This window comes from Cebus imitator, unplaced genomic scaffold, assembly GCF_001604975.1.
Source record: "Cebus imitator isolate Cc_AM_T3 unplaced genomic scaffold, Cebus_imitator-1.0 Scaffold218, whole genome shotgun sequence".
NCBI lineage: Eukaryota > Metazoa > Chordata > Mammalia > Primates > Cebidae > Cebus > Cebus imitator.
This window is the reverse complement of record NW_016107533.1, coordinates 1,569,787-1,594,944: the sequence shown is the minus strand read 5'-3', so window position 1 is coordinate 1,594,944 and position 25,158 is coordinate 1,569,787. Positions and strand designations below refer to the sequence as shown.

At 34.9% G+C, this 25,158-nt stretch overlaps 1 protein-coding gene and 1 non-coding gene across 13 annotated transcripts in view; both read left to right on the top strand.

Moving 5' to 3' along the window:
• The window catches only part of FAM135A (family with sequence similarity 135 member A), a 147,963-nt gene that overhangs the window by 88,765 nt on the left and 34,040 nt on the right, over positions 1–25,158 (top strand). For 6 of the 12 annotated variants that reach the window (XM_037746036.1, XM_017549418.2, XM_037746039.1 and 3 more), the window contains 5 exons: positions 2,331–2,486; positions 16,632–16,705; positions 18,109–18,263; positions 18,490–20,851; positions 22,563–22,723. In XM_037746036.1, the coding sequence (XP_037601964.1) occupies positions 2,331–2,486; positions 16,632–16,705; positions 18,109–18,263; positions 18,490–20,851; positions 22,563–22,723 (2,908 nt within the window). The remainder of the gene's footprint in view (positions 1–2,330; positions 2,487–16,631; positions 16,706–18,108; positions 18,264–18,489; positions 20,852–22,562; positions 22,724–25,158) is intronic. The other 6 variants (XM_037746038.1, XM_017549424.2, XM_037746037.1 and 3 more) reach the window with 3 other exon arrangements.
• LOC119474218 lies at positions 7,704–7,763 on the top strand. Its single transcript, XR_005203507.1, has one exon. It is a non-coding gene; the product is annotated as a U7 small nuclear RNA (small nuclear RNA).

The window sequence follows — 25,158 nt, the reverse complement described above, 5'->3', positions numbered from 1 at the left end:
CAAATCACACTGCCATGTGTGTTCCTATGCAACAATTCTGCATGTTCTTCACATATACCCCAAAACCTAAAATGCAATAAAATAAATAAATGGGGAAAAAAAAAAAAAAAAAGTTCCTGTAACCTTTTATCAAGGTTTATCACTTTCTTGCATTGGGTTAGAACACGCTCCTTTAGCTCAGAGGATTTTGTTATTTCCCATCTTCTGAAGCCTACTCCTGTCAGTTCGTCTATCTCATTTTCTGTCCAGTTTTGTGTCCTTGCTGGAGAGGAGTTGCCATCATTTGGAGATGAGGCAATCTGGTTTTTGGAATTTTCAGCATTTTTGCAGTGGTTTTTCCTCATCTTCGTGGATTTATGTACCTATAATCTTTGAAGCTGATGGCCTTTGGATGGGTTTATTGTATAGGAGTCCTTTATGTTGATGTTGATGTTATTACGGTTTGTTAGTTTTTCTTTTACCAGTCAGGCCCCTCTTCTGCAGGTCTTCTGCAGTTCACTGGAGGTCCACTCCAGATCCTGTTTGCCTGGGTATCATCAGTGGAGGCTGCACAACAGCAAAAATTGCTGTGTGCTCCTTCCTCTGGATGCTTCGTCCCAGAGGGGCAGCAGCCTGATACCAGCCAGAGCTCTTTTACATGAGGTGTCTGTCAACCACTGTTAGGAGTTCTCTCCCAGTCAGGAGGCAAGGGGGTCAGAGACTTGAAGAGGCAATCTGTCCCTTAGCAAGCTGGTGCACTGTGCTCAGAGAATCCCTCTTGTCAGGATCAGCTGGTCTCTTCAGAGGCGGCAGGCAGGAACGATTAAATCTGCTGAAGCTGTGTCTACAGCTGCCCCTTCCTCCAGGTGCTCTGTCTCAGGGAGATGGGAGTTTATCTGTAATCCCCTGACTGGGGCTGTTACCTTTCCTTCAGAGATGCCCAGCCCATGAGGAGGAATCTAGAGAAGCAGTGTGGCTGCAGCTGCTTTTCCATGCTGTGGTGAGTTCTGCCCAGTCTAAACCTTCCAGCCTCCTTAGTGGACTCCCCTCCTGCCAGCAAACCTGATCTTCCCCAGTTGGCTTCAGACTGCCTCCTGGCAGTGAGAATTTCAAGCCAGTGATTCCACTCCATGGGAGTGGGACCTACTGAGTGAGACTACCTGGCTCCCTGGCTTGAACTCTTTTTCCAGGGTAGTGAATGGTTCTGTCTTGCTGGGGTTCCAGGCACCACTGGGTTGTGAAAAAACTCCTGCAGCTAGCTCAGTGTCTGCACAAACAGCCCCCCAGTTTTGTGCTTGAAACCCAGGCTCTGGTGGTTTAGGCACACGAAGTAACCTCCTGATCTGCAGATTGCAAAAATGTGGGAAAAGCGTGGTGACCTGGCCAGGGTAGCACAGTGCCTCAGAGCTTCCTTTGGCTGGGTAGATAGTCCCCCACCTTCTTGCACTTCCCAGGTGAAGCAATGCCCCACCCTGCTTCTTCTAGCCCCACGGTGGGTTGGACCCACAACCTAACTAGTCCCAATGTGATAAACTGGGTACCTCTGTTGAAAATGCAGAAATCACCCATCTTCTGCATTGGTCTTGCTGGAAGCTGCAGATTGGAGCATTTTCTATTCAGCCATCTTTGGATCATGTCCTAATAACAGTATTTTATTATAGTTTGTTTACCTGCTTTTCTCTCCTCACTAGACTGTGAACTTCTCATATTAATCTTTGTATCTCTAGAATCTAGGCCATTAGCATTTAAAGTGTGTTCAATAAATGACAAGTGAGTGAATGCTAGAAAAGAAAAATAAGTGTTTGACAGCTCTGTAAAAGGATTACTCATAAGTGAAGTAGAACCTAAACATAGGAGTGAGAGAAAAGGACTACTTCAGAAAGTATCTCAGTTTTTTTCTGAGGAGTCATAGATATTTTAAGTATTTTTCTTAGCTGATTGGGGGGAAAAAAATCTTAAGAATTACTATATTTCAAAAAAATTATAACTAATTATTTGAATGCTGTGTTTAAAATTCCCAATATTTTAGTGTTAGAAGCTGATCATTCTCTGTAGAATCCTAATTTGTAATTTTAGTTTACAGTTGACATTATTTCAGTTAACAAGACATCTTAGATATTGAAATGTTGGTTAAGTTTTTGAAAATTAGTTGAGTAACTATCAGTTAAGTAAAAAAACCATTGTCAATTGATCTTTCTCTCTCTGCACACATGTGCATGCATATGCAAATGCACATTTCTTTTTTAAACCACAAATTTGCCTTTGTATTAATATTCTCAATAACATTATATTTAAGTATGTTACATTAAATCTCAGGAAGTAGTGAAATTTTTTTTTTCTTTTCATTTCAGAAAATAGAGAATCCTGATGAACTGGCAGAACTTATAAATATGAATCTTGCACAACTTTGCTCACTTCTGATGGCTTTGTGGGGACAATTTCTGGAAGTTATAACACTACACGAAGAACTAAGAATATTATTAGCACAAGAGCACCATACTTTGAGGGTAAGTTAAAGAAAAGTGATTTTAGAGCATTTTAATGAGTATTATTTACCTTTAGAAATTTTTTGTGAACAAAAACCCTGATTTTTACCTATATATTGATAAATCGGAAAAGAGACATTTATCATTATGTTATTGTTTGACTTCCAAAATTAATAACACAGTGGAACAATACAGTTAAGCATATGACCTATTTCAGTCACGATCCCTGCTGCTAAGAAAAACCACCTAAGTTAGTAAAATAGGAAAATATATGATACATGATAGCCCCTGGAACCTGCGAATAGGAATTAATAGCCAACCCTCATTAGGGACAGGAATCAGGAACTAGAGAGCTATCTGAAACTTCTATTTCCCTCTTCTCATTTTCCTCCTTTTCCTTCCCTTCTTCTCTCTATCGCTGACCTAATATAGGAAAGTGTATTATGAACTTTGCAGGACGGAGAGGACAGTTTACACATTACACATATATGTCTGCTATAGACCTAGTATGGACATTATGCAGGAATTTCTATACAATTTTATCGTATAGCATCTCGAGATTTGGACATATTAAATATCTTTCTATCTTGTTTCCCTATATACTCTGCATGCACTGTAATTTTGCTTTATGTACTGTGAATTCCTCCAAACATTATTTATTTCTTTTTTTAAAAAAATTTTCTTAACTATAAAACATAACATATAATCAAAGTTAGAAAAGTACATAAAACATGCACATTTTATCAAATAATTAAAAGCATATACCCTTTCAGTTATCCAGATCAAGAAGTAGAACACTGTCAACATTACAGATGTTCTCTCTGTCTTTTCCAATTATTAAACCCTTCCTAAAACTTAGAAGTAATCAGTATCCTGTCTTTTGTGATGATGAGTTCCTCCTCTTTTAGTTTTATCACCTATGTATACACACTAAATAGTAGAGGTTGTTTCCACCTGTTATTGAATTCTATATAGATGAAATTGTACAATGAGTATTCTTCTGTGTCTTGCTTTTTCACGCAACACATTAGGAGATTAATTCATCTTTTTTTATAGTGCCTGTAGATTGTTCATTATCATCACTGTAATGTATTCAGTTCATTTGAATATACTCACATTTGTTTATCATTCTACTATTGATAGATACTTGGATTATTTCTAACTTGTAGCTATTACAAACCAGTTGCTATGAACATTCTTGTGTATTTTTCCTGACATATCAGTTTCTCTGAAATACCTACCTGTGAGGGAAATTGCTGAGTCATAGGCTATACATAACTTCAATTTTACTAGCTAATGTGACAGTTTTCAGAGTTGTACCAATTTTCCCTCCCACCAGCACAGTTTATTACTCCACATACTCTCCAACTCTTAATATTGGCAAGCTTTTTAAACTTTGCCAGACTGATGATTGTGAAATGGCATATTACTGTGGCTTTAATTTGCATTTCTCTGATGACCCGTGCAGTTGAGCACTGCTTTTTGTGATTATTGGTTATGCAGGTTTGCTCCATATGAAATGCCTGTTCTAATCTTTACCCATTTCTAATAAGATTACTTTTTTCTTCTTTATTTCTAATACTCTTCTGTGTCCTTTGTCTGTTATATGTTTTTACTAATAGATCCTCTCTCATTTCATGGTTTATTGTTTTCATTGACTTTATATCATTTTATAATGAACTAGAGGTCTTAATTTTAGAATAGAAGGAAACTAAGGGAATGGCCAGACATGGACATAGCCATTTTTGTACATAACATGTGGATCAGTGTAAAAAACTGAGATTTTTTAATAAATGATGTTTGAGACAATTGGGTATCCACGTGGTAAATATTACATAAAATTCAGTTCCAAGTGGATTGAAGATTTAAATGTGAAAGGCAAAACTGTAAAGCGTCTAAAGTATAATTGGAAACTTACAGAAGGCTTAAAAATATTGGCCAGGAATGGTGGCTTATGCCTGTAATACCACCACTTTGGGAGGCCCAGGGGGATGGATCACCTGAGGTCCAGAGTTCAATGCCAGTCTGGCCAACATGGTAAAACCCCATCTCTACTAAAAGTACAAAAATTAGCGAGGCATGGTAGTGAGCACCTATAATCCCAGCTACTTGGGAGGCTGAGGCAGGAGAATCATTTGAACCCAGGAAGTGGAGGTTGCAGTGAGCCAAGATCACACCACTGCACTCTAGCCTGGGTGACAAGAGTGAAACTCCTTCTCAAAAAAAAACTCCTATATAATTTTCAGCAGAATCACAAATTAGCATTTTGGCACATTTGCTTTATCACTGCGTCTTTTTCATAAGTAGATACACATATAAATATATACATACATATATACTTATATATATTGTTTTTCCTGAACAATATAATTATAGACATGGTACTCTTTTATCATTAAATACTTCAACATATATACCCTAAGTTAGTTAACCAATACACTGATCTACATTAGGAATTTTTATATTGATACAATATTGATATTTAATGTATGGTCCATATTTAAGTTTTACCATTCATCTTACTAATGTTTGGCATAACAACTTTTTCCAGGATCAAATTCAGGAACACGTTGATTCAGTTTTCATGTTCCTTTACTCATTTAATCTGGACTAATGCTTTATCTTTACATGACTGACTCTTTTGAGGAGTATTGGCCAGTAAGTTTGTGAACTATTCTTCAGTTTGGGTTTGTATTATATTTCCTGGTGATTAGATTAAGATGACAGTATTGGGGCGATACTACATATTTTTTTCAATCAGTTTTGGTGAATTATATTTTTCAAGGAGTTTGCCCATTCTAAGTTTGTTAATTTATGGACATCAAGTAGTTCCTAGTATCCTTCAATTATCTTTTTAATATCTGTAATATCCAGTGTTTTCTGGTTTCATTCCTGATTTTATTCCAGTTTCTAATTATTTGTGCCTTCTTTCTTTTTCTGAGTGGTCTCACTAGAAGTTTGTTATTGTATTAGTCTTTTCAAAAAAACAATTTTTGATGGTGTTATTTTTCTCCCTGTGTGTTTTGTTTTGTTTCATTATTTTTGCTATATTGTAGTAAACAGGATCCATATATCAAATACTGTTGTTTTATAGGACTTTTTCTTAGAATTTCTTCTTAAAAGTCAATCAATCACCTTCTCTAAAGGGCTAAATAAAAAGGATTTTACAATGAATAAAATGGCATAATCACTGTATTCAACTTACTGGTAGTCTGGCATCATCTTAATGTAGCAATTTAGAATGAATAGCATAATGAATGGAATGTATTTTTTCAACAATTTTCATGAACATCTTTTCTCACTATCAAGATGTTGAACAACAACAAGTTATGGTAATAGTATCAGAAATGTAGCCAGTTTTCAGGATAAATTAAAGTGACATCGATAAGGATTAAAGGACCTCACAACATTCTTTTTTTGGAAAGTTAGCACTCTGACTAGAACTTGAAAGCCAGCACACCTCTGTAGAGAGGTGAGCTAAATGCATACCAATACTTCAGGCAAAGTTTTCTTGAAAAGTACATCAGAATACACAACAAGTGACCCAATTTTCTATGCTGTAGAACAAGAATCAGCTTTTTCTGTAAGGACCAAATTGTAAATATTTTGGGCTTTGGGGACCACACATCTTTGTCTAAACAGTTCAGCTCTGTTGTAACATGAAAGCAGCCATGGACACCATATATGAATGAGTGAATGTGGCTGTGTTTCAATAAAGTTTTATTTACAAAAACAGGTGGTGGGCCAGATTTTGTTCTCAGGCTATAGTTTGCCAACTCCTACATTATAAAGCTAAGGAGGAGAGTCGATACCTCTTCCACAAAATAAAAGTCTGTTTGAAGGTTAATTTTAGTGACCAGTAGAAATAAAGGCCAGCAACAAGAAATAGTTTTACATGGGAAAGGTAATCTTCAGGGTATTTTTATTTCTCTCTCTTTTTTTTTTATTTTGTTTTTTCATTTTATTTTTTACGTTTTTATTTAGTTCCTGCAAGCAGACAGGGTATTTTTTTAAACTATGTTTTTACTAGAGAAAAATATTAGAGTTCCATTAAATTGTTCTATTAATACTTTGTCTCACCTGAATGGAAGTTCTGGGAAGAGAATGGTTGCAAGGATTAGAGGCAACTTTATAGCATGATATTCTGTGGGAAAGAAGCTGTTCTGGGTGGAATAGGAACGAGAAGTTTAACTTAAAGAGCAGCTGATGAACACAACTTTGAGAAGAAGGGACAGAGAGAACCAAGACAAAAATCAGGTTTGTGGAAAACTAAAATACCAAAGATAAACTTTGGAGTTTTACCTAGAACTTCCCTTTTCTCACCCCATTCTGAATACCAACATAGGGCCTATTTTAATTCATAAATGAATCATGGAAGGATAATAAAGACAGAGTAAGAAAATGAGCTAATGTTACTCAGAAATAAGTCTTTCCCTGCCCTTCAGTGTATCACTAAAACTGTGGACATAGTAACATTGTTTTATCTGGCTCCCACTTAGCAATTCAAGAGGAACTTGGCTAATAAAATATCTTATTCTTCTGAGAATATAATGCTAAGCCTACAGGAACTGAAGTAGTCAAAAGGAGATTCAGTGTTTGTACAGGGACAGACTTAGCTACAATAAAGTATATATGCTGTCTGATAACGAATTCAGAAGCAGCACAATTGAACTAAGTTGCAGAAATATTTATATTTTCATTTTCTCAGTAATATATTTTGATGAGAATATTTAAGTACAATTTATCTTTTTTTTTCTTTTGTATGTAGTGCTTTTGTATCCTCTCTAAGAAATCTTTGCCCAAGATCATGAAAAATATTATCCTATATTTGCTTTAAGGAGCATTAGAATTGTAGCTCTTATATTTAGGACCATGGGTCATCTTGAATTAATTTTTTAATTTGGTGTGAGGTGGATGGCTTAAGATTCATTTTTTTTTTCTATTTGGATTTTTTGACATCATTTATTGAAAAGGCTTTTCTTTCTCTATTGAATTGCCTTAGAATCTTTGTTGAAAATCAGTTGACTAATAAGCATGAGTCTATTTCTTGACCTTTTTTTCTGTTCCATTGGCCTATTATACATCTTTATGTTAATAAATACCACACTAACTTTATTATGGAATAATATACTAAGTCTTGCAGCCAGGTAGTTACATAAGTCGTCCAAGGTTTTCTTCTTTTTTTGAGATTGTTTTCGCTATTCTAGATCTCTTGCATTTCTATATAAATTTTAAATCAAGTAACAGCTCTTTTAGAATTTGTCCAGCTGGTTTTCTGTTTTTTATTGAGAAATCTTTCCTCCGCAAAAAAATTTAAATCATGTCAATTTTTATTTTTTTAAATCCTCTTGGGATTTCAGTTTACACTGAGTAAAATCTATAGATCAATTTAGGGACAATTACCTCCTTAACCATATTGATTCAGACAATTTGTGGGCATAATATGGCTTTCTATTTAGCTCCCCATTTATTTTGACCTTCTTCAATTTATCTAAAACCTGCCTTTGTAGTTTTTATGCCTTAAGTTTACTCATAAGCGTTTTATATTATCTGATACTATTATAAATGGTTTTCAAATTTTATTTTCCACGTGGTTGCTACTAGGATATAGAAGTATAATTGATTTTTGCATATTGACTTTATGCTTTGCTAAATGTTTTAGGTAGAATATTCTATAAATCTCAATCAGCTCAAGTTGGTCGATAGTGTTGTTTAACCTTGGATTGACAGTTTTCCCCCTCTGTTTGAGTACTTTAAAAAGTGCCATTGTCTTCTGACCTCTAGTCTGATAAAAAGTCATTTATACTGTTTTTCCCCTCTGGCTGGCTTTAGGATTTTTCTCCTTGTCTTTGTATTCCAGCAGTTTGACTATGAAACACCTTGCTGCAGTTATATTGTCTTTGTTTTTCTGTATTTATCTTGCTTGGGATTTGCTAATATTCTTGGGGCTCTAGGTTATTTTTATCAGTTTTAAAGAAATTTGCTATTACAGCTTCAGATATATTTTCTACCCCGTTTCTTTCCCTCTCTTCTCCCTCTGGTACTCTAATTATACATTATTATATCATTTGATCCCTTGTTTTTTAGCAATTTTTCATCTATGCTCTTCAGACTGAATAATTTGTTTTTCTGAGTTCAAATTCATTAACTCTTTTCTGTAGTGACTAATCTGCTCTTAATCTCATCTAATAATATTTCATTTCAGATATTATATATTTTACTTCTTAAATTTCCATTTTGTTCTCCTCATTTATAATAGTTCCATTTTTATAGTGAGAAGCCCTATGTGTTTACTCTTTATTACCAGCTTCTTTCAGTCATTGGGCAATTTATAATCATTGTTTAAAAGTGCTTACTTAGACTTCTAGTTTCTGATCCAGCATGTAAAAACTTTGAAAGTTGTTACTCCCATCCTAGCAACAAAAAAGCTGAATGATATGAAAAATCAACAATTCTTCTTAGACTTATCAAAGAATTAAGGTCACAGGCAAACTCCTGTCCCCAAAATTGGAGAATCCAATAACCAGTTACAGAGAATCCCATCTAATAGAATAAAAACTCATGAATAGACATCACTACTGTAGCTAGTCCTGCAATAGGAAACTTATAATTGATGAATTTCTGGAGACTCAGTATGGACAGATGAGTTAAAAACTCCTGGTAGGGGTGAGGGGGGATCTTAGGGAATCCCATACTTTCATGACTTTCACCTCCAAAAGCCCTACCAGCTTCTTTCAGTGAAAATTGGAGAAAAGCCCCTCATACTTCCAGATGGTGGGGAGGGAATGTAGCCATTTTGAAATACATCCAGAACATTCTGTCTTTAACAAAATGTGCCTCAGTGGAAAGTATCTTACTAGAGCCTCACTGACCTGGGGGGAAGAGAAATATCCAACTCTAGTCTTCTACATGGGGGAAATAAAATATCCATTATCATATGTTATTAGAGAATTACAAATTAAAATGAGATAACCACTGTACACCTGTAAGAATGGCTATAATCCAAAACACTGAGAAAAGTAAATGTTAGTGAGATGTGGAGCAACAGGAACTCCCTTTCATTCCTGGTAGGTACACAAATAGGATGGCCATTTTGGAAGACACTTTGGTAGTTTCTTAACAACATATTCTTATCATAAAATCCAGCTATCACAGCCCTTGGTGTTTATCCAAATAAATTGAAAATTTATGTCCACATAAAAACCTCCACATATAGCAGCTTCATTCATAATAGTCAAAACTTGGAAACAACCAACATGTCCTTCGGTAGGTAACTGGATAAACAAACTGTTGTCCCTTCATACAATGGAATGTTAATTTGGCCATAAACAGAAATGATTAGTGAAGCCATGAAAAGACATTAAGAAACGTTGAAAACATATGGCAGACTGAAAGAAGCCAGCCTGAAAAATCTGCATATACTGTGTGATTTCAACTATACAACATTCTGGAAAGGAAAAACTATGGAGACAGTAAAAAGATCTGAGTTGTCAGGGGCTCTGGGGGATAGAAGGAGGGAGAGGAAGGTAGAGTACAGGGGATTTAGGGGGCAGTAAAAATATTCTATATGATACTGTAATGGTATATATGTGTCATATATTTTTCAAAGCCCATATACCACACTAAGAGTGAACCTTAATGTAAATAATGTACTTTAATAATAGTATATTATATTGGTTTATCAGTTGAAACAAAGGTACCACAGTAACACATGATGTAAATAATAGGGGAAGCTGGAGGGGCAGGGGTAGGGAGGAATGGCAATATGGAAACCCTTTGTACTTTCTGATCAGTTTTTCTGTAAACCTAAACTGCTGTAAAAAAAATTAAGTTTATTTTTTAAAAATTGCCTGCTTATTCAAACATCTCAATTATCTTCGTGTCTCTTTCTGTTGGCTGATTTTATCTATTGATTGTACATTGTATTTTCCTGATGTTTTGCATGTCTAGTGCTTGTTCCTCAGTGCTTGAAAAAGTTGCTTCATGTATTTTAACCAGTTTTATAGTTGTTTGCAGAAGGACGAGGGCAAGTTCTACTCTCGTGGTCTCCGTTAATGTTAAAATAGTAGTTTTCAGCCCTGGCTGTACATTTGAATTGCCTGGGGAACTTTTAAAAAGGTCAGTGGTGAATGAGGTCCAGACCTAGGGAAATTTTTTAAAGCTCTCCAAGTGATTAACAGGGTTAGGGTATTCCCTAAATAAGAGAATTGACCTAGAAAGAGTGGGAACTGAAATTTGGCCTGTCCTCGTTGGAGTCTAGTTGCATCTGCCTGTAGAAGGAGCATGGTTTTTAAATTTATACTTTAAAGCTGCCATATGGATTAGCAGGATTCTAGATTCTAATGTGTAGCCATTACCTTCCAGTAAGGAATCCAGAGTGTCAGTGAATTATTACTAGCTTTTAATGAGATCTTAAATCATAAAACAGTATTTTCAACAGTATTGATACAACTTATATTCTAGTAGAGGGAAAGAGTTAGGAATAGCTCATATAGCCATTCTTTCCACTTAAAGAACCTCTTTACAATGATGTGTTATTTATTCAAAACGTTTTGAAGTTTGCATTTTTAAAAAGAGGTATTCATTGCTAAAACTGCTTGATCTGGTATTCTTTGAGTATAACTATGTGAATGTCATTTTCTAAATAAAGTAAAAGTACTTCTTGGAACATATTGCTTATTTATAGTATATAATTTGATACTTTTATATTTTACAAGGTTTGGGCAGACTTCCAATTCGACTATAATTATGAGCATAAACAAAATGTTTTCTAGCTTTTATGTGTATATATAAAAATCATGTCTAGCACCTGCAGTAAATAAGTCTATCCAGGCGGGGGATGATGGCTCACACCAATAATCCTAACACTTTGGGAGGCTGAGGTGGGTGGACCACTTGAGCCCAGGAGTTTGAGAACAGCCTGGGCTCTTCATGGGGAAACCTCATAACTACAAAAAATACAAATATTAGCTGGGCATGGTGGGGTGCATGTGTCATTCCACCTACTTGGGAGGCTAAGGTGGGAGGATCACCCACACCTGGGAGGTTGCGGCTGTGTTGGGCTGTGATGGTGCCACCACACTCCAGCCTGGGTGACAAAGGAAGACCCTGTCTCAATAAATTAATCTGTCCAAAAATAAATTTTAGAGTGTTTTGTTTTGTTTTGTTTTTGAGATAGAGCTTCACTCTTGTCACCCAGGCTGGAGTACAGTGGCTCAATCTCAGCTCACTGCAACTTTTGCCTCCCAGATACAAGTGATTCTGGGATTATAGAGGCCTGCCACCACACCCAGGTAATTTTTGCATTTTAGTAGAGACCGGGATTCACCATGTTGGCCAGGCTGGTCTCGAACTCCTGCCCTCAGATGATCCTTTCGCCTCGGCCTCCCAAAGTGGTGGGATTACAGGTGTGAGCCACCGTGCCCAGCCAATAGTGTGATCTTTAATGGGTAAATTTTTTTCTTTAAATATGCTAACCATAATATTTGATGTTACTATTGGAATTGTTTTGAAACAACACAAGTGGTGCCCGTATATGACAGTGAACTTAATACATGTTGTGTCTGTTCTCTTTCACCAACTAGCATTCCTTCCATCTCTCTTCCTCTCTTTGGGTCTCCATATTCCCTGAGACACAACAATTAAGTTAGGTCAGTTAATATGCAGTGATCTCTAAGTGTTCAAGTGAAGGGAAAAGTTGTAAGTTTCTCATTTTAAATCAAAAGCTCAAGGTGATTAAGCCTAGGGAGGAAGGCATGTTGAAAGCTAATATATACTGCAAGCTAGGTCTCTTGCACCAGTTAGCCGACTGGTGAATACAAAGGAAAAGTTATTGAAGGAAATTGAAATGCTTCTCTGATGAAATGATAAGAAAGTAAAACAGCTTTAGTAGTGATGTGGAAAAAGTTTGAGTGGTCTGGATAGAAGATCAGCCACAACAGTACCTTAAGCCAAAGCCTAATCAGAGCGGGGTCCTAACTATTTTCAAATCTATGAAGGCTGAGAGGTAAGGAAGCTACAGAAGAAAAATTTGAAAATAGCAGAGATTGGTTGTTGAGGTTTAAGGCAAGAAGTCTCCATAACATAAAAGTGTGAGGTAGGAGAACAAGTTCTGATAGAGAAGTTACAGCATGTTATCCAGAAGATCTAGCAAAAATAAATGATGAAGGTGACTTCACTAAACAGTAGATTTCCAGTGGAGATAAAACAGCCTTCTAGTAGAAGAAAATGCCATCTAGGATTTTCATAGCTAGAAAAGAGAAGTCAGTGCATGACTTTAAAGGACAGGCTGACTCTTGTGTTAGGAGCTCATGTAGCTGGTGCTTTGAAGTTGAAGCCAATACTCGCTTACCGTTCCTAAATTCTAGAGCCCCTGAGAATTATGCTGAGTCTACTCTGTGCCCTATTAACAGAACAACAAAGCCTGGATTACAGCACATCTGTTTACACCATGGTTTACTAAACATTTTAAGCCCGCTGTTGAGACCTGCAGTTCAGGAATAAAAAGATTCCTTTCAAAATATTATTGCTCATTAACATTTCACCTACTCAGCCAAAACCTCTGATGGAGATAAAGGAAATTAATGATGTTTCCATGCCTGCTAACATAATATCTGTTCTTCAGCCCGTGTGATCCATAAATCATTTTGAGTTTCAAGCCTTATTACTTAAATACATTTTGTAAGGCAATAGCTGGCCATACATAGTGAGTCATCTGGTGGAGCTGGCCAAAATAAAAGAAAAACCTTTTAGAAAAAAAAAATCACAATTGTAGATGCCGTTAAGAACATTCATGATTCAAGGAAGGAGGTCAAAATATCAACATGAACAGAAGTTTGGAAGAGGTTGATTCTAACTCTTATAGGTAACTTTGAGGGGGTCAAGATGAGTGGAGAAAATAACTGCAGATGTGGTGGAAGTAGCAAGAGAACTAGAATTAGAATTGGAGCCTGAAAATATGACTGAATTGCTGCAATCTCATCATAATACTTGAACCGATGCAGAATTGCTTGTTATGGATAAACAGAGAAAGTGGTTTCTTGAGATGGAATCTACTCCCGGTGAAGATACTATGAATGTTGTTGAAATGACAACAAAAAATTTGGAATATTACCTAAACCTAGTTGAAAAAACTGTGGGTTTAAAGAAGTTATACTCTGGATAAAATGCTGTTTAACTGCATCACATGCTACAGAGAAATCTTAAGTGAAAGGAAGAGTCAATTCATGCAGCAAATGTCATTATTGAATTTTAAGAAATTGCCATAGCTACCCCAACCACCCTAATCAGCAGCTACCAATATCAAGGCAAGATCTTCCACCAGCAAAACTAGCTGAAGGCTCACATGATCATTAGCATTTTTAATAATAAAATATTTTTAAATTAAGTTATACACATTGCTTTTTTAAAAAAGATATTGTGTTATTGCACACTTAATAGACTACAGTATAGTGTAAACTTAATTTTATATACACTGGGAAACTGAAAAATTCATATTGCAATATTCACTTTATCGTGGTGGTCTGGACCCTAACTCATAGTATCTCCAAGGTATGCCTATACTAAACATACTTTAGTCCTTTGATAATGATTTAGTTGTCATGAGTTTTAATGCACTCAACTTTAGTATACTGATATCCTATGTTATTAAAAATGCCAGGATATTGGAATATCCATTAAAAGATCTCAAGTTATATTAATTTTTTATTTATTTTGTCTGATCTTTTATAGGGAAATTCTAGGCAGTTTTTTTTTCATCACGTTCTTATTATTTCTTGAAACTGTCTGTGTACTTACCTCTTCATTTTTTATTTTTACCTCTTAATTCTTCATTTTTCTTTGTCTAATTTGCTCTTTAAGTGTTCTCTGGATTGAGAAAGCAAATAACTGAAACCAGGTGGATTGTATCAAATAATAAGTATAAATCAGCTTTGTAATAAAAGGACTTATGGTATTTTGCTATGAGGTAGTGCAAGGACTTAAAAACATTTGTTCAGTAAACATTTGCGAGGTGCTTATTTTTTTCAAGGCAGCATAGATATTATATAATCTATCAGATAGAGACCCTGCACTCAAGATTAGAACCTAATCTGAATGTACACATATAGAATTGTATTATAATAAATACTGTGTTAGCAATTGAACAGCGTTATTAGAATGAACACAGATACAGGAGTATTTAACTCTGTGAAGCATTAATAAATACTTTGAATGCTCAGCTATTTTCTTCCTCCTAGCTTTTGAATAATTGATGTTGCCAAATAAGCTTGTTTTTAACTGAGCACACAAAACTCATGTTTTATAAACATAAAAAATGCATACCCAAATGTATACATATACAAAGCAGTAATATATATAGTCCCCATATTGGAAGTTTAAATCTGTAATTTAAAAATTTTTTTCTTTGTCAAACTTTTGCCTGAAAATAAGCTATATTGCCATCAGGTGGCAGTCATACCTTAGTTAGGGCCACACGCTATAGTTAATACCCTTACTTGTAATAACTACAGCATCATAATTATGCTGAGAGTGAATTTAGAAAGAACTTCGTTTGGGTGCATACAGGAAAAAAAAGATTTCCGATAACAAGGAGTCTTAATGCAGAAAGGAAAAGATAAGTGGTTTGGAGCACAAGATTTAGTTTCTCAAATCTTGGTTTGAATCACAGGTTTATTGCCTACTAGCTATGTTATCTTGGCCAAATAATTAACCTCTTTGTGTCTTCGTTTCCTCGCCTATTAAACGAAGATAATATCATCCTAGAGTTTTTTTGTTTTTTCTTTATCATTCAGTTTGACACTGAGTTTTTATGTGTTTTAAGTCAAAGAATAATAATGAAGCTTTTAGTTTTGAGACTGTGAGGTAGAGTACTGTAAAGAAATGATTGTTATTGTAGGACTTAGGGAAGGTAGAGAAAGAAGGAAAAGCAGCTAACCAGTTTTGGGGGTCCAGCTGCAACTGCAGGAATCCAGATAACTTAAAGATGCATTTTTTTTTCATGCTTTATAGCCCCAAAGGAAATCATCTTAATAGACAGTCAGACAGGCTGATGTGTTTTTTTTTTTTTTTTCTTTTCTCATCTTTCCTTTAATATTGGAGAGGAAAAAAAGAAGCATTTGGACAACATATGAAAGTTGTTGCATCCACCTCCCTCGTTGACTTGTTTATCTGAAGACCCAGGTTTATCTGCTTAGGGAAACAAGTTTAGTAAGTCAGAAATTCATCTGGCCGGATATTGACAAGTAAAATAGGTCTCTAATTTGTTATACATTTAAACCAAAGGATCCTAGATTATACTTTGTTGAGAAAATAATCATAGATGTAATATAATTTCCCCTCTCTGTACTGTCCAAACAAGACATCTTTTCCAGCTCCTGTTACTTACTTTTGCTCCAGTAGCTGACAGAGCCTTTCCTTTCACAATTAAAAGTGAAAGGGTTAAAATACAAATGTAATGGAAGAAATGTTCAGCTATATTCAACATTTATTTACCAAGTATTTGATTTTGTAATATGCATGCGCTCTCTCTCTCTCTCTCGCTCGCTCTCTCGCTCTCTCTCTCTCGCTCTTTCTTTTGGAATTTCACTTTTGTCACCTATGCTGGAGTGCAACAGTGCCATCTTGGCTCACTGCAACATCTGACTCCCAGGTTCAAGTGATTCTGCTGCCTCAGCCTCCTGAGTAACAGGGATTACAGGCACCTGTCACCATACCCAGCTAATTTTTGTATTTTTGGTAGAGATGGGGTTTCACCGTGTTAGCCAGCTGGTCTTGAACTCCTGACCTCAAGTAATCCACCCACCTCAGCCTCCCAAAGTGCTGGGATTATAGGCAAGAGCCACCACACCTGGTCTACAGCTTCTATTCTAAAGAACATTACAATTTAGGAGGGGAGACGATTCACATATATAATTATTTTAAGACAAAAGGTGGTAAAGGCTATAATGGTAATCATAATAGCTTATATTTATATATGCTTTTCAGATTTATTTTATGCAGTAACAAAAATTCAGTGCTTTGGCAACACTGAAGAGGGATAAGGGAAGTTTAATTCTGATGGGTGATTATGGAAGGCCTAATGGAGGCAGTTTCTCTCCCTACCATAAGATGCCAGATTGACTTTTTAAATATGCCATGTTATTAATACTCTCTTTTGGAACTTTTTAGGTACGCAGATTTTCTGAGGCATTCTTTTGTTTTGAGCATCCAAGAGAAGCTGCCATTGCATACCAGGAACTTCAGTGAGTAGTATAAATCCAAAATTAAAAATATTTTATTTCCTTTTTATAAGATATGTATCAGTGTCTCAGAATTTATCAGTGACAGAATATGCAGTATTAATGTAAGAAATTAGGAGAATTTGAATTTCAGAAATCCCATCTTTAATCAAATTGAGTTTCATCTTATGAATTACTTCATAAAAGCCCCATACTTTATAAACATAATGCACTCCATTTCTCCCTTCCTTTTTTTCAGATCTGCCATAATCTTAGTAGTCTCTTACAACTTTGGCTCTAGTCTTCCATTTGGCTATATTCTCTTTATTTCACAGATCAGAATTTCTTATGTTCATCATTTTTTATTACATATTTTCATCAATCTTTATTTTCACAGTTCAGAATTTCTTATTTTCATCATTTTTATTACATATTTTCATAAATACTGTCTTCTATAATTGTAAATGATTTATAATTAAAATACCCATAACAAATGCCTTTTACCTTTCCTACTGAGTAGATTTATTCCTGGTTTTCTTTGCCATTAAAGAATATTTTGAGGATATTATACTGAACGAAAAAGCTAGGTGTTAAAAATTGAATACTGTGTGATTCTACTTGTATGAATTTATAGAAAAGGCAAAACTAAGGTGAAAAAAAAAGACAGGACAGTGGTTTTCTTGGTGTTGACTTGGGCTGGATTGGGAAGACATAAGGGAACTGTCTGAGCTGATGGAAATGTTTTGTATCATATATACATTTGTCAAAATCATACAGCTAATATTTATATTTCAATGCATATAAATTATACCACAAAAAAACCCTGTAAAAATAGAGTGTCAGGGTAAGCAGTGAGTGTTGATAAAAAAAGACACATGTTAATTGTTGAAGTTTGGTGCTATGTATGTGGGGTTTTTTAATACTATTCTTTGATTTGTTTGAAATTTTCCATAAGACAGGGTTTTCTGTTTTGTGTTAAAAAAGTATACATCATGTTTTAAATAGCTATTAATTTTGTTTGTCAATATATGTTCAGTAGAAACAGTAGTAGTGAAACACATCTTTTTCCCAGCACTATCATCAAATGATTATTAAGCAGTTGAACTTTTGGTATTTCTCTTTTATGCTTATATTAAGACATTAAGCGTAGAAATTCACTTTGAAATAACATAAAGTATGGAAGAATATAATGGGAATTACATAAATAATTATCAGTCTGTAGTTTAATAAGTCAATTTATTGCCAACAAATCATCATTTTCATTTAACCAGTACTTAATCGCTGACCAAGCAGCTCTTTCATAAGGAGGTTATATCTTGCAGATGGGAGATAAGAATGGAAGAGGCAAGGGGAAAGGGTAGAATCTTTAAAGGGGAGTTGGGTATAATTTTTTTAAATTACAATCTGATTTCAGAAATATTTTTCAGTGCTCAGAGTCATCTACAGATGTGCACCGCTATCAAAAATACTTCCTTCTGCAGTTCTCTTCCACCCTTACCTATTGAATGTAGTGAATTAGATGGAGATCTCAATTCATTACCTATAATCTTTGAAGATAGGTATTTAGATTCAGTTACTGAAGGTAAGTGTAATCTAACTAAAATATACAAGTTATGTGTATAATTTTCAGTATATTCTTCCTAATATACATAAAACCATTCCCTAATGTGGAACAGTTTTTTTCCCTCTCTAGTTTTATTTATTTATGTTTGAGGATATTAGAAAGCTATAGTTAGAAAAAGTAGTCTTAATCATTTGAGTTCTCACACTTTGTTTTAAACCTGAATCTTTTTTTCTTTGGATAAAAGACTTAGATGCACCCTGGATGGGAATTCAGAATCTTCAGAGATCAGAATCCAGTAAAATGGATAAATGTGAGACTGAAGAAAGCTCTGTAGCAGGACTTTCTAGCCCAGAGTTGAAAGTCAGACCTGCTGGTGACTCCAGTATTTGGTATACAGAAGGTGAAAAGCAGCTAACAAAATCTCTAAAAGGAAAGAATGAAGAATCAAATAAATCCAAGGTTAAGGTTACTAAGCTTATGAAAACAATGAAACCTGAAAACACAAAAAAATTAATAAAACAGAACTCTAAGGATTCTGTGGTTTTGGTAGGCTACAAATGTTTGAAAAGTACAGCATCAAATGATCTCACTAAGTGCTTTGAAGGCAATCCTTCATATAGTCAGAAGGAAGGTCTGGATCCCACAATATGTGGACATAATTTTGACCCAAAGACATACATGAGACAGACAAGTCAAAAGGAAGCTAGCTGTTTGCCAGCTAATACAGAGAGAACTGAACAAAAGTCTCCAGATATTGAAAATATGCAACCAGACGAGTTTGATCCTTTGAACTCTGGCAACCTAAATCTTTGTGCAAATTTGTCCATTTCAGGTAAACTTGATATCTCCCAGGACGATAGTGAAATTACACAAATGGAACACAATCTGGCACCCAGAAGGTCATCAGACGATTGCCATGATCATCAAACAACCCCATCTTTGGGCGTAGAAACAATTGACATAAAACCCAGTAATAAAGATTCTTTCAGTGGAGAGAAAATAACTGTCAAACTAGGACCTTGGACAGAGCTTCGACAAGAAGAAATCTTTGTGGATAATTTACTACCCAACTTTGAGTCCTTAGAATCTAATGGTAAATCTAAATCTATAGAAGTAACACTTGAAAAGGAAGCTTTGCAAGAAGCAAAGTGTCTTTCTGTTGGAGAATCATTAACTAAATTAAGAAGTAATCTACCTGCCCCTTCTACAAAAGAATATCATGTTGTAGTAAGTGGAGATACAATTAAGTTACCAGATACTAATGCCACATATGCCTCATCTAGATTTTCAGATTCGGGTGTTGAAAGTGAACCAAGTTCTTTTGCGACACATCCAAACACTGATTTAGTCTTTGAAACTGTGCAAGGACAAGGCCCTTACAATAATGAAAGATTATTTCCTCAGCTTTTGATGAAACCTGATTATAATGTAAAATTTTCATTAGGAAATCATTGTACTGAGAGTACAAGTGCATTAAGTGAAATACAGTCATCTTTGACATCCATAAATTCTCTACCTTCTGATGATGAACTGTCACCTGATGAAAATTCTAAGAAATCTATTGTACCTGAATGTCATCTAAGTGATAGCAAAACCATATTAAATCTAGGAATGACTGATTTGCCAAAAGGTGATGATGCTAAAAAGTCAAGTATCATTTTGCAACAGCAGAGTGTTATATTTTCAGGGCACTTGGACAATGAAACTGTAGCAATACATTCCTTAAATTCAAGCATTAAAGACCCTTTACAATTTGTTTTTTCAGATGAAGATACTTCCAGTGAAGTGAAAAGTAGTTGCAGCTCCAAACCTAACTTGGATACTCTGTGTAAAGGCTCCCAGAGTCCTGATAAATCTAATAACTCTGCAGGGACAGCAATTACATTAAATTCAAAACTGATTTGTTTAGGCACTCCATGTGTCATTTCAGGTTCCATTTCTACTAATACAGATGGTAGTGAAGATAGAACTGTGAAAAGAAAAAATAGTGATATATTAAATATCAAACAAATGTATTCAGAAATCCCTGCAGTTGAAAGTGAAACTCATCTGGGTACAAGTGATCCTTTTTCAGCCAGTACTGATATAGTAAAGCAAGGGCTTGTGGAAAATTATTTTGGTTCTCAAAGCAATACGGATATTTCTGACACATGTGCTGTTAGCTACAGCAATGCACTTAGCCCTCAGAAGGAAACTTCTGGAAAAGAAATTAGTAATCTTCAGCAGGAACAGGGTAAAGAGGATGAGGAAGAGGAGCAGGATCAGCAAATGGTTCAAAATGGGTACTATGAAGAAACAGATTATTCAGCTTTGGAGGGAACAGTAAATGCTCACTATACAAGCAGAGATGAATTAATGGAAGAAAGACTTATAAAATCTGAAAAAATAAACAGTGACTATCTGAGAGATGGTATAAATATGCCTACTGCTGTCTGTACTTCTGGTTGTTTGTCCTTCCCATCTGCACCACGAGAGTCTCCTTGCAGTGTTAAATATTCTTCCAAAAGTAAATTTGATGCCATTACAAAGCAGCCAAGCAGTACTTCTTACAACTTCACTTCTTCAGTTTCGTGGTATGAAAGTTCACCAAAACCTCAAATACAGGCGTAAGTAATGGAACATGATAGTACCTGCTGCTAAATATATATATGTAATATCATAGATAGTGCTGAAAGATTGTCTACCTTGTTGTCTGGTTTCTGTAATACAAAAAGTGCTTCTTTGATGACTATCAGAATGGAGAAGGGAACATAATATACCCTTGGCCACACAGACCCGTAGTTCCCAAATAATTGTGCTGTTTTATAGGCTAGACATTCCTGATACAAATTTTCCATTGATAGTTTTGTGTTAGAAGTATGGAATAATTGAGATTAAAACCCTTTTTTCATCAGTTCCTCATTTGTCCTCCATTAACTTCCAGACAAAACCCAAGTTTTATGAGTTTATCTAGGAAATAAGGACAATATTAGTTAAATGCTAACAGGTTACTGGAAACTTCTTAAACTTACCAGACACTGATTGCTGTCAGCTAAGTCAGTGGTTTCCATAAATGAAATTTCATGTACCATTAAAATATCCAGAAAAACCTGGGGATGATATAGGTTTACTAGCATGTACTGGTTCTTAAAATATTCTACTGCCTCAACCAGATGGAATCATAATATTCGGGGTAAGAGGTCTGGGCATGTATATATATATAGAGAGATTTTTTTTCTTTTTTCTTTTTTTTTAATTATACTTTAAGTTCTAGGGTACATGTGCAGAACGTGCAAGTTTGTTACATAGACATACACATACCATGATGGTTTGCTGCATCCATCACCTCCATCTTCTACATGAAGTATTTTTCCTAATGCTATCCCTCCCCCAGTTCCCCATCCCTGCTATTCCTCCCCTAGCCCCGCAGAGATTTTTTAAATTCCCAGATTATTCTGATTTATACACAAAAATTAAGATACATAGAGTCTAAAGCTAGTGAAACCAATGAGGTTATAATGGCCAATTAAAAAATTGTAATATGCAGGGAAACTAAAGTTTATATCACCATCTGGGTACTTCAAACTGTCTAAGTCATCAGAAAGCAATGATCTCTAATATAGACTCTATATGTTTTCTCCCAGCTCATCCTACTCAGTTTAGTGTTCATCAGGTTCTTCCAATTTGACTTTGTGAGTCCAAATGATGTATGTTAAATAGTTAATAATTTTTTATGTTTGCAATCCCCAAATTGGTTAGATTGTCAATCATTGCAAACAAGTATATACCACTAATTGTATATAGTCACATTCTCCTTGGTTATGCTCTTTCTTATTGGCATTTTTAGAGAAAAATGCAAATAACCTAATATGCTAAATACTGTAAACATCATTCTCAGTTAGATTTTAAAAACCACTCCTTCCCTTCCACTTATGCAAGATTAAAAAGGAACAAAGGGAATAAGATTTGATTACAGGATAAACATCAGATTATCACCTCTCCAGTCCCTCTCCCAGCTTTCCTGTGCATACAGTATTAAATTTTGCAGAAAATGTAACTTACTCATAATGTTTCTTAGTTGATTTCAAGTTTGAAAGAATATTTTTAAGTGATTTCAAGTTTAAAATGTTCAATGTATTTGATAGAATATGTACTACAAATAGTAAAGAAAATTACTCTCTGATTTCTGAATCACTTAGGTGATGCCACATATTTTCATGGTTTTAAAACCAAATGTTGAATTTCCCTTTCTACAATTCTCTAAATATAGGTGACTCTTTTTTGTCCTAACAACTGAATATGATCTTTAGTAAAGGGTATCTTTATATCTTACTTCAGCTTCCTTCAGGCAAAAGAAGAATTGAAGCAACTTAAACTTCCTGGATTCATGTACAGTGAAGTTCCTCTGCTGGCATCCTCAGTACCTTATTTTAGTGTAGAAGAAGAGGATGGTTCTGAAGATGGAGTACATCTGATTGTCTGTGTGCATGGTTTAGATGGTATGTGACATCTGTTGATGTAACCCAGAGCAACTCAATATGTTTTCTTCCTAATAGATCTCATTTAGTTTCATTTAATCTTTGAACTAAAAAAGATTTTTTAATTGCTTAAATTAATTGACTCTTACATGCATTCTGAAACAGAAATATGCTTAATTTTACTTATCCTAAGTGTAATATTAGATTCTTTCATAAGTAAGTTTTCCATGGAACTGACACTTATGTGCCAACATTTTGTTTAATTTTGGATTTTTCTTTTCATTATACTTTAAGTACTGGGATACGCGTGCAGAACGTGTAGGTTTGTTACATAGGTATACATGTGCCATGGTGGTTTGTTGCACCCATCAACCCATCATCTCCTACTGCTATCCCTCCCCAAGTCCCCCACCCCCGACAGGCCCCAGTGTGTGATATTCCTCTTCCTGTGTCCATGTGTTCTTGTTGTTCAGTTCCCACTTAGGAGTGAGAACATGCGGTATTTGGTTTACTGTTCCTGTGTTAGTTTGCTGAGAATGATGGTTTCCAGCTTCAGCTGTGCCCCTGCAAAGGACATGAACTCAGTGGATTTTTTTTTTTAATCTTCTCTCTTACTGTTGGTTTTCCTAGCTATCACCTCATGGAAGTGATTTTGTCTCCCTTTGATAGTCTCTCTGTTTCCCTTTTAACTGGCTGCTTTAAACTTTATGTGCTGGAAAAATCAGTATTTCTACAAGTTAAAGTTTCATTAATTAAGGTATAAATGAAATTATAAATATAGGTACCTGACTTTAGTGCTGTGGTTTTACGACAGCTGTTTTGGTTACTCACCAGTCTTCTTCTAGATGCAGGAACTGTTAGAAGATGTCAAATATCTCTAGACCAATGCAGTATTACTGTGTTATAATAAGATTTTATAGCAACAAACTAGATTTTTATGGGTTAAAAATATTAAACAAATGTTTTAAATTCTCATAAAATTGGAGATTTTTCCTTAAAGAAACAAACCAGATGCTCAAGAAATAAAATATTCTCAATGCTAACTTTTCTTCCCCCTCCCCAAATAATAAGATTTTCAAAGAATTATCTCCCAAGAAAGATTTCTGGACCCAGTAGAATCTCTGGCAAATTCTTTTTTAAAATTTTTCAAAAGCAAATTATTCCTACGTTACATAAATTGTTCTAGAACAATGGAGAAAAAGAGAGAAAGCAGCCCATTTTATTCCTTAAAGTTAAGCTAACCTTGTTACCAAATTCTATAAAGATATCACACCAACACCCACCCCCAAAAAACAGTAAACCAATCTGACATAAATATACTTAACGAACTCAAATATATTTAACAAAACTCCAGCACTTGGAATTAATATATCAGACTAAGTTACTATAACAAATTGGGTTTATTTCCCAGAATGCAAAAATAAGTAATATAAAGAATTTTAGTAATAAAATACCCTGCATCAGCAAATCAAGTAAGAAACTTTATAAAATTTAATATCCATTCCTAATTATTACAAGTAAGCACAAAACTTTGACCTCAGTAGGATTTGTCTACTTCCTTAAGATGATTAAGCATATATATTTCCAGCCTATAGAAAACGTACAGTTTGTGGTGAATATTAGAGGTACTCCTTTTAAAATGAAGAATAAAATGATTATTTCTGTCAATGCATTAAATCATAAAATTCTAAAAGAAATTATCGGAAAGGTAAAATAAAAATTCATCAATTGAGAACGACATATTTATATTGCTAGTAAACCAAATGAATCTACTAAACTATTTTTGAAGATAATTATATATGAGAGGACTTCAAAAAAAATGTGGAAAAATAAATTTGCCTAGTGTGGTGGTGGATGCCAATAATCCCAGCTACTTGGGAGGCTGAAGCAAGAGAATCACTTGAACCTGGGAGGCAGAGATTGTAATAAGCCGAGATTGAGCCTCTGCACTCCAGCCTGGGTAACAGAGTGAGACTCCATCTCAAACAAACAAAATTGGTGAAAATTTGAATTAAAAGATAGAAATATAAACTTCATTTCTCATTGTAAGCTCTGTCTAGTTTAAGATAACTTTTGTAAGCAGTTATACCAGTCATTCTAGTAAATTCCCAGGAATTAGGGAATTTAGTGTGGGAATTTAGCCATGTCAGTGCCTTCTTTTTTACATTATAAACCAAAGAAAAATGGATGCCCTTTACAGAGTTGTTAAGATTAGAAAACAAAAAATGTAGTCAGAGGAACCAAATCAGGACTGTAAGATAAATGCCTAATCATTCCCCATCAAAACTCTCACAAAATTGCCCTCTTCATTAGAGTAATTAGTAGGAATATTATCATGATAGAGAGGGACTCTGGTGAAGCTTTTCCAGGCGTTTTTCTGCTAAAGCTTTGGCTAATTTTTTTTCTTTTTTTTTTCTTTTTCTTTTTTTTTTTTTTTTTTGAGACGGAGTTTCGCT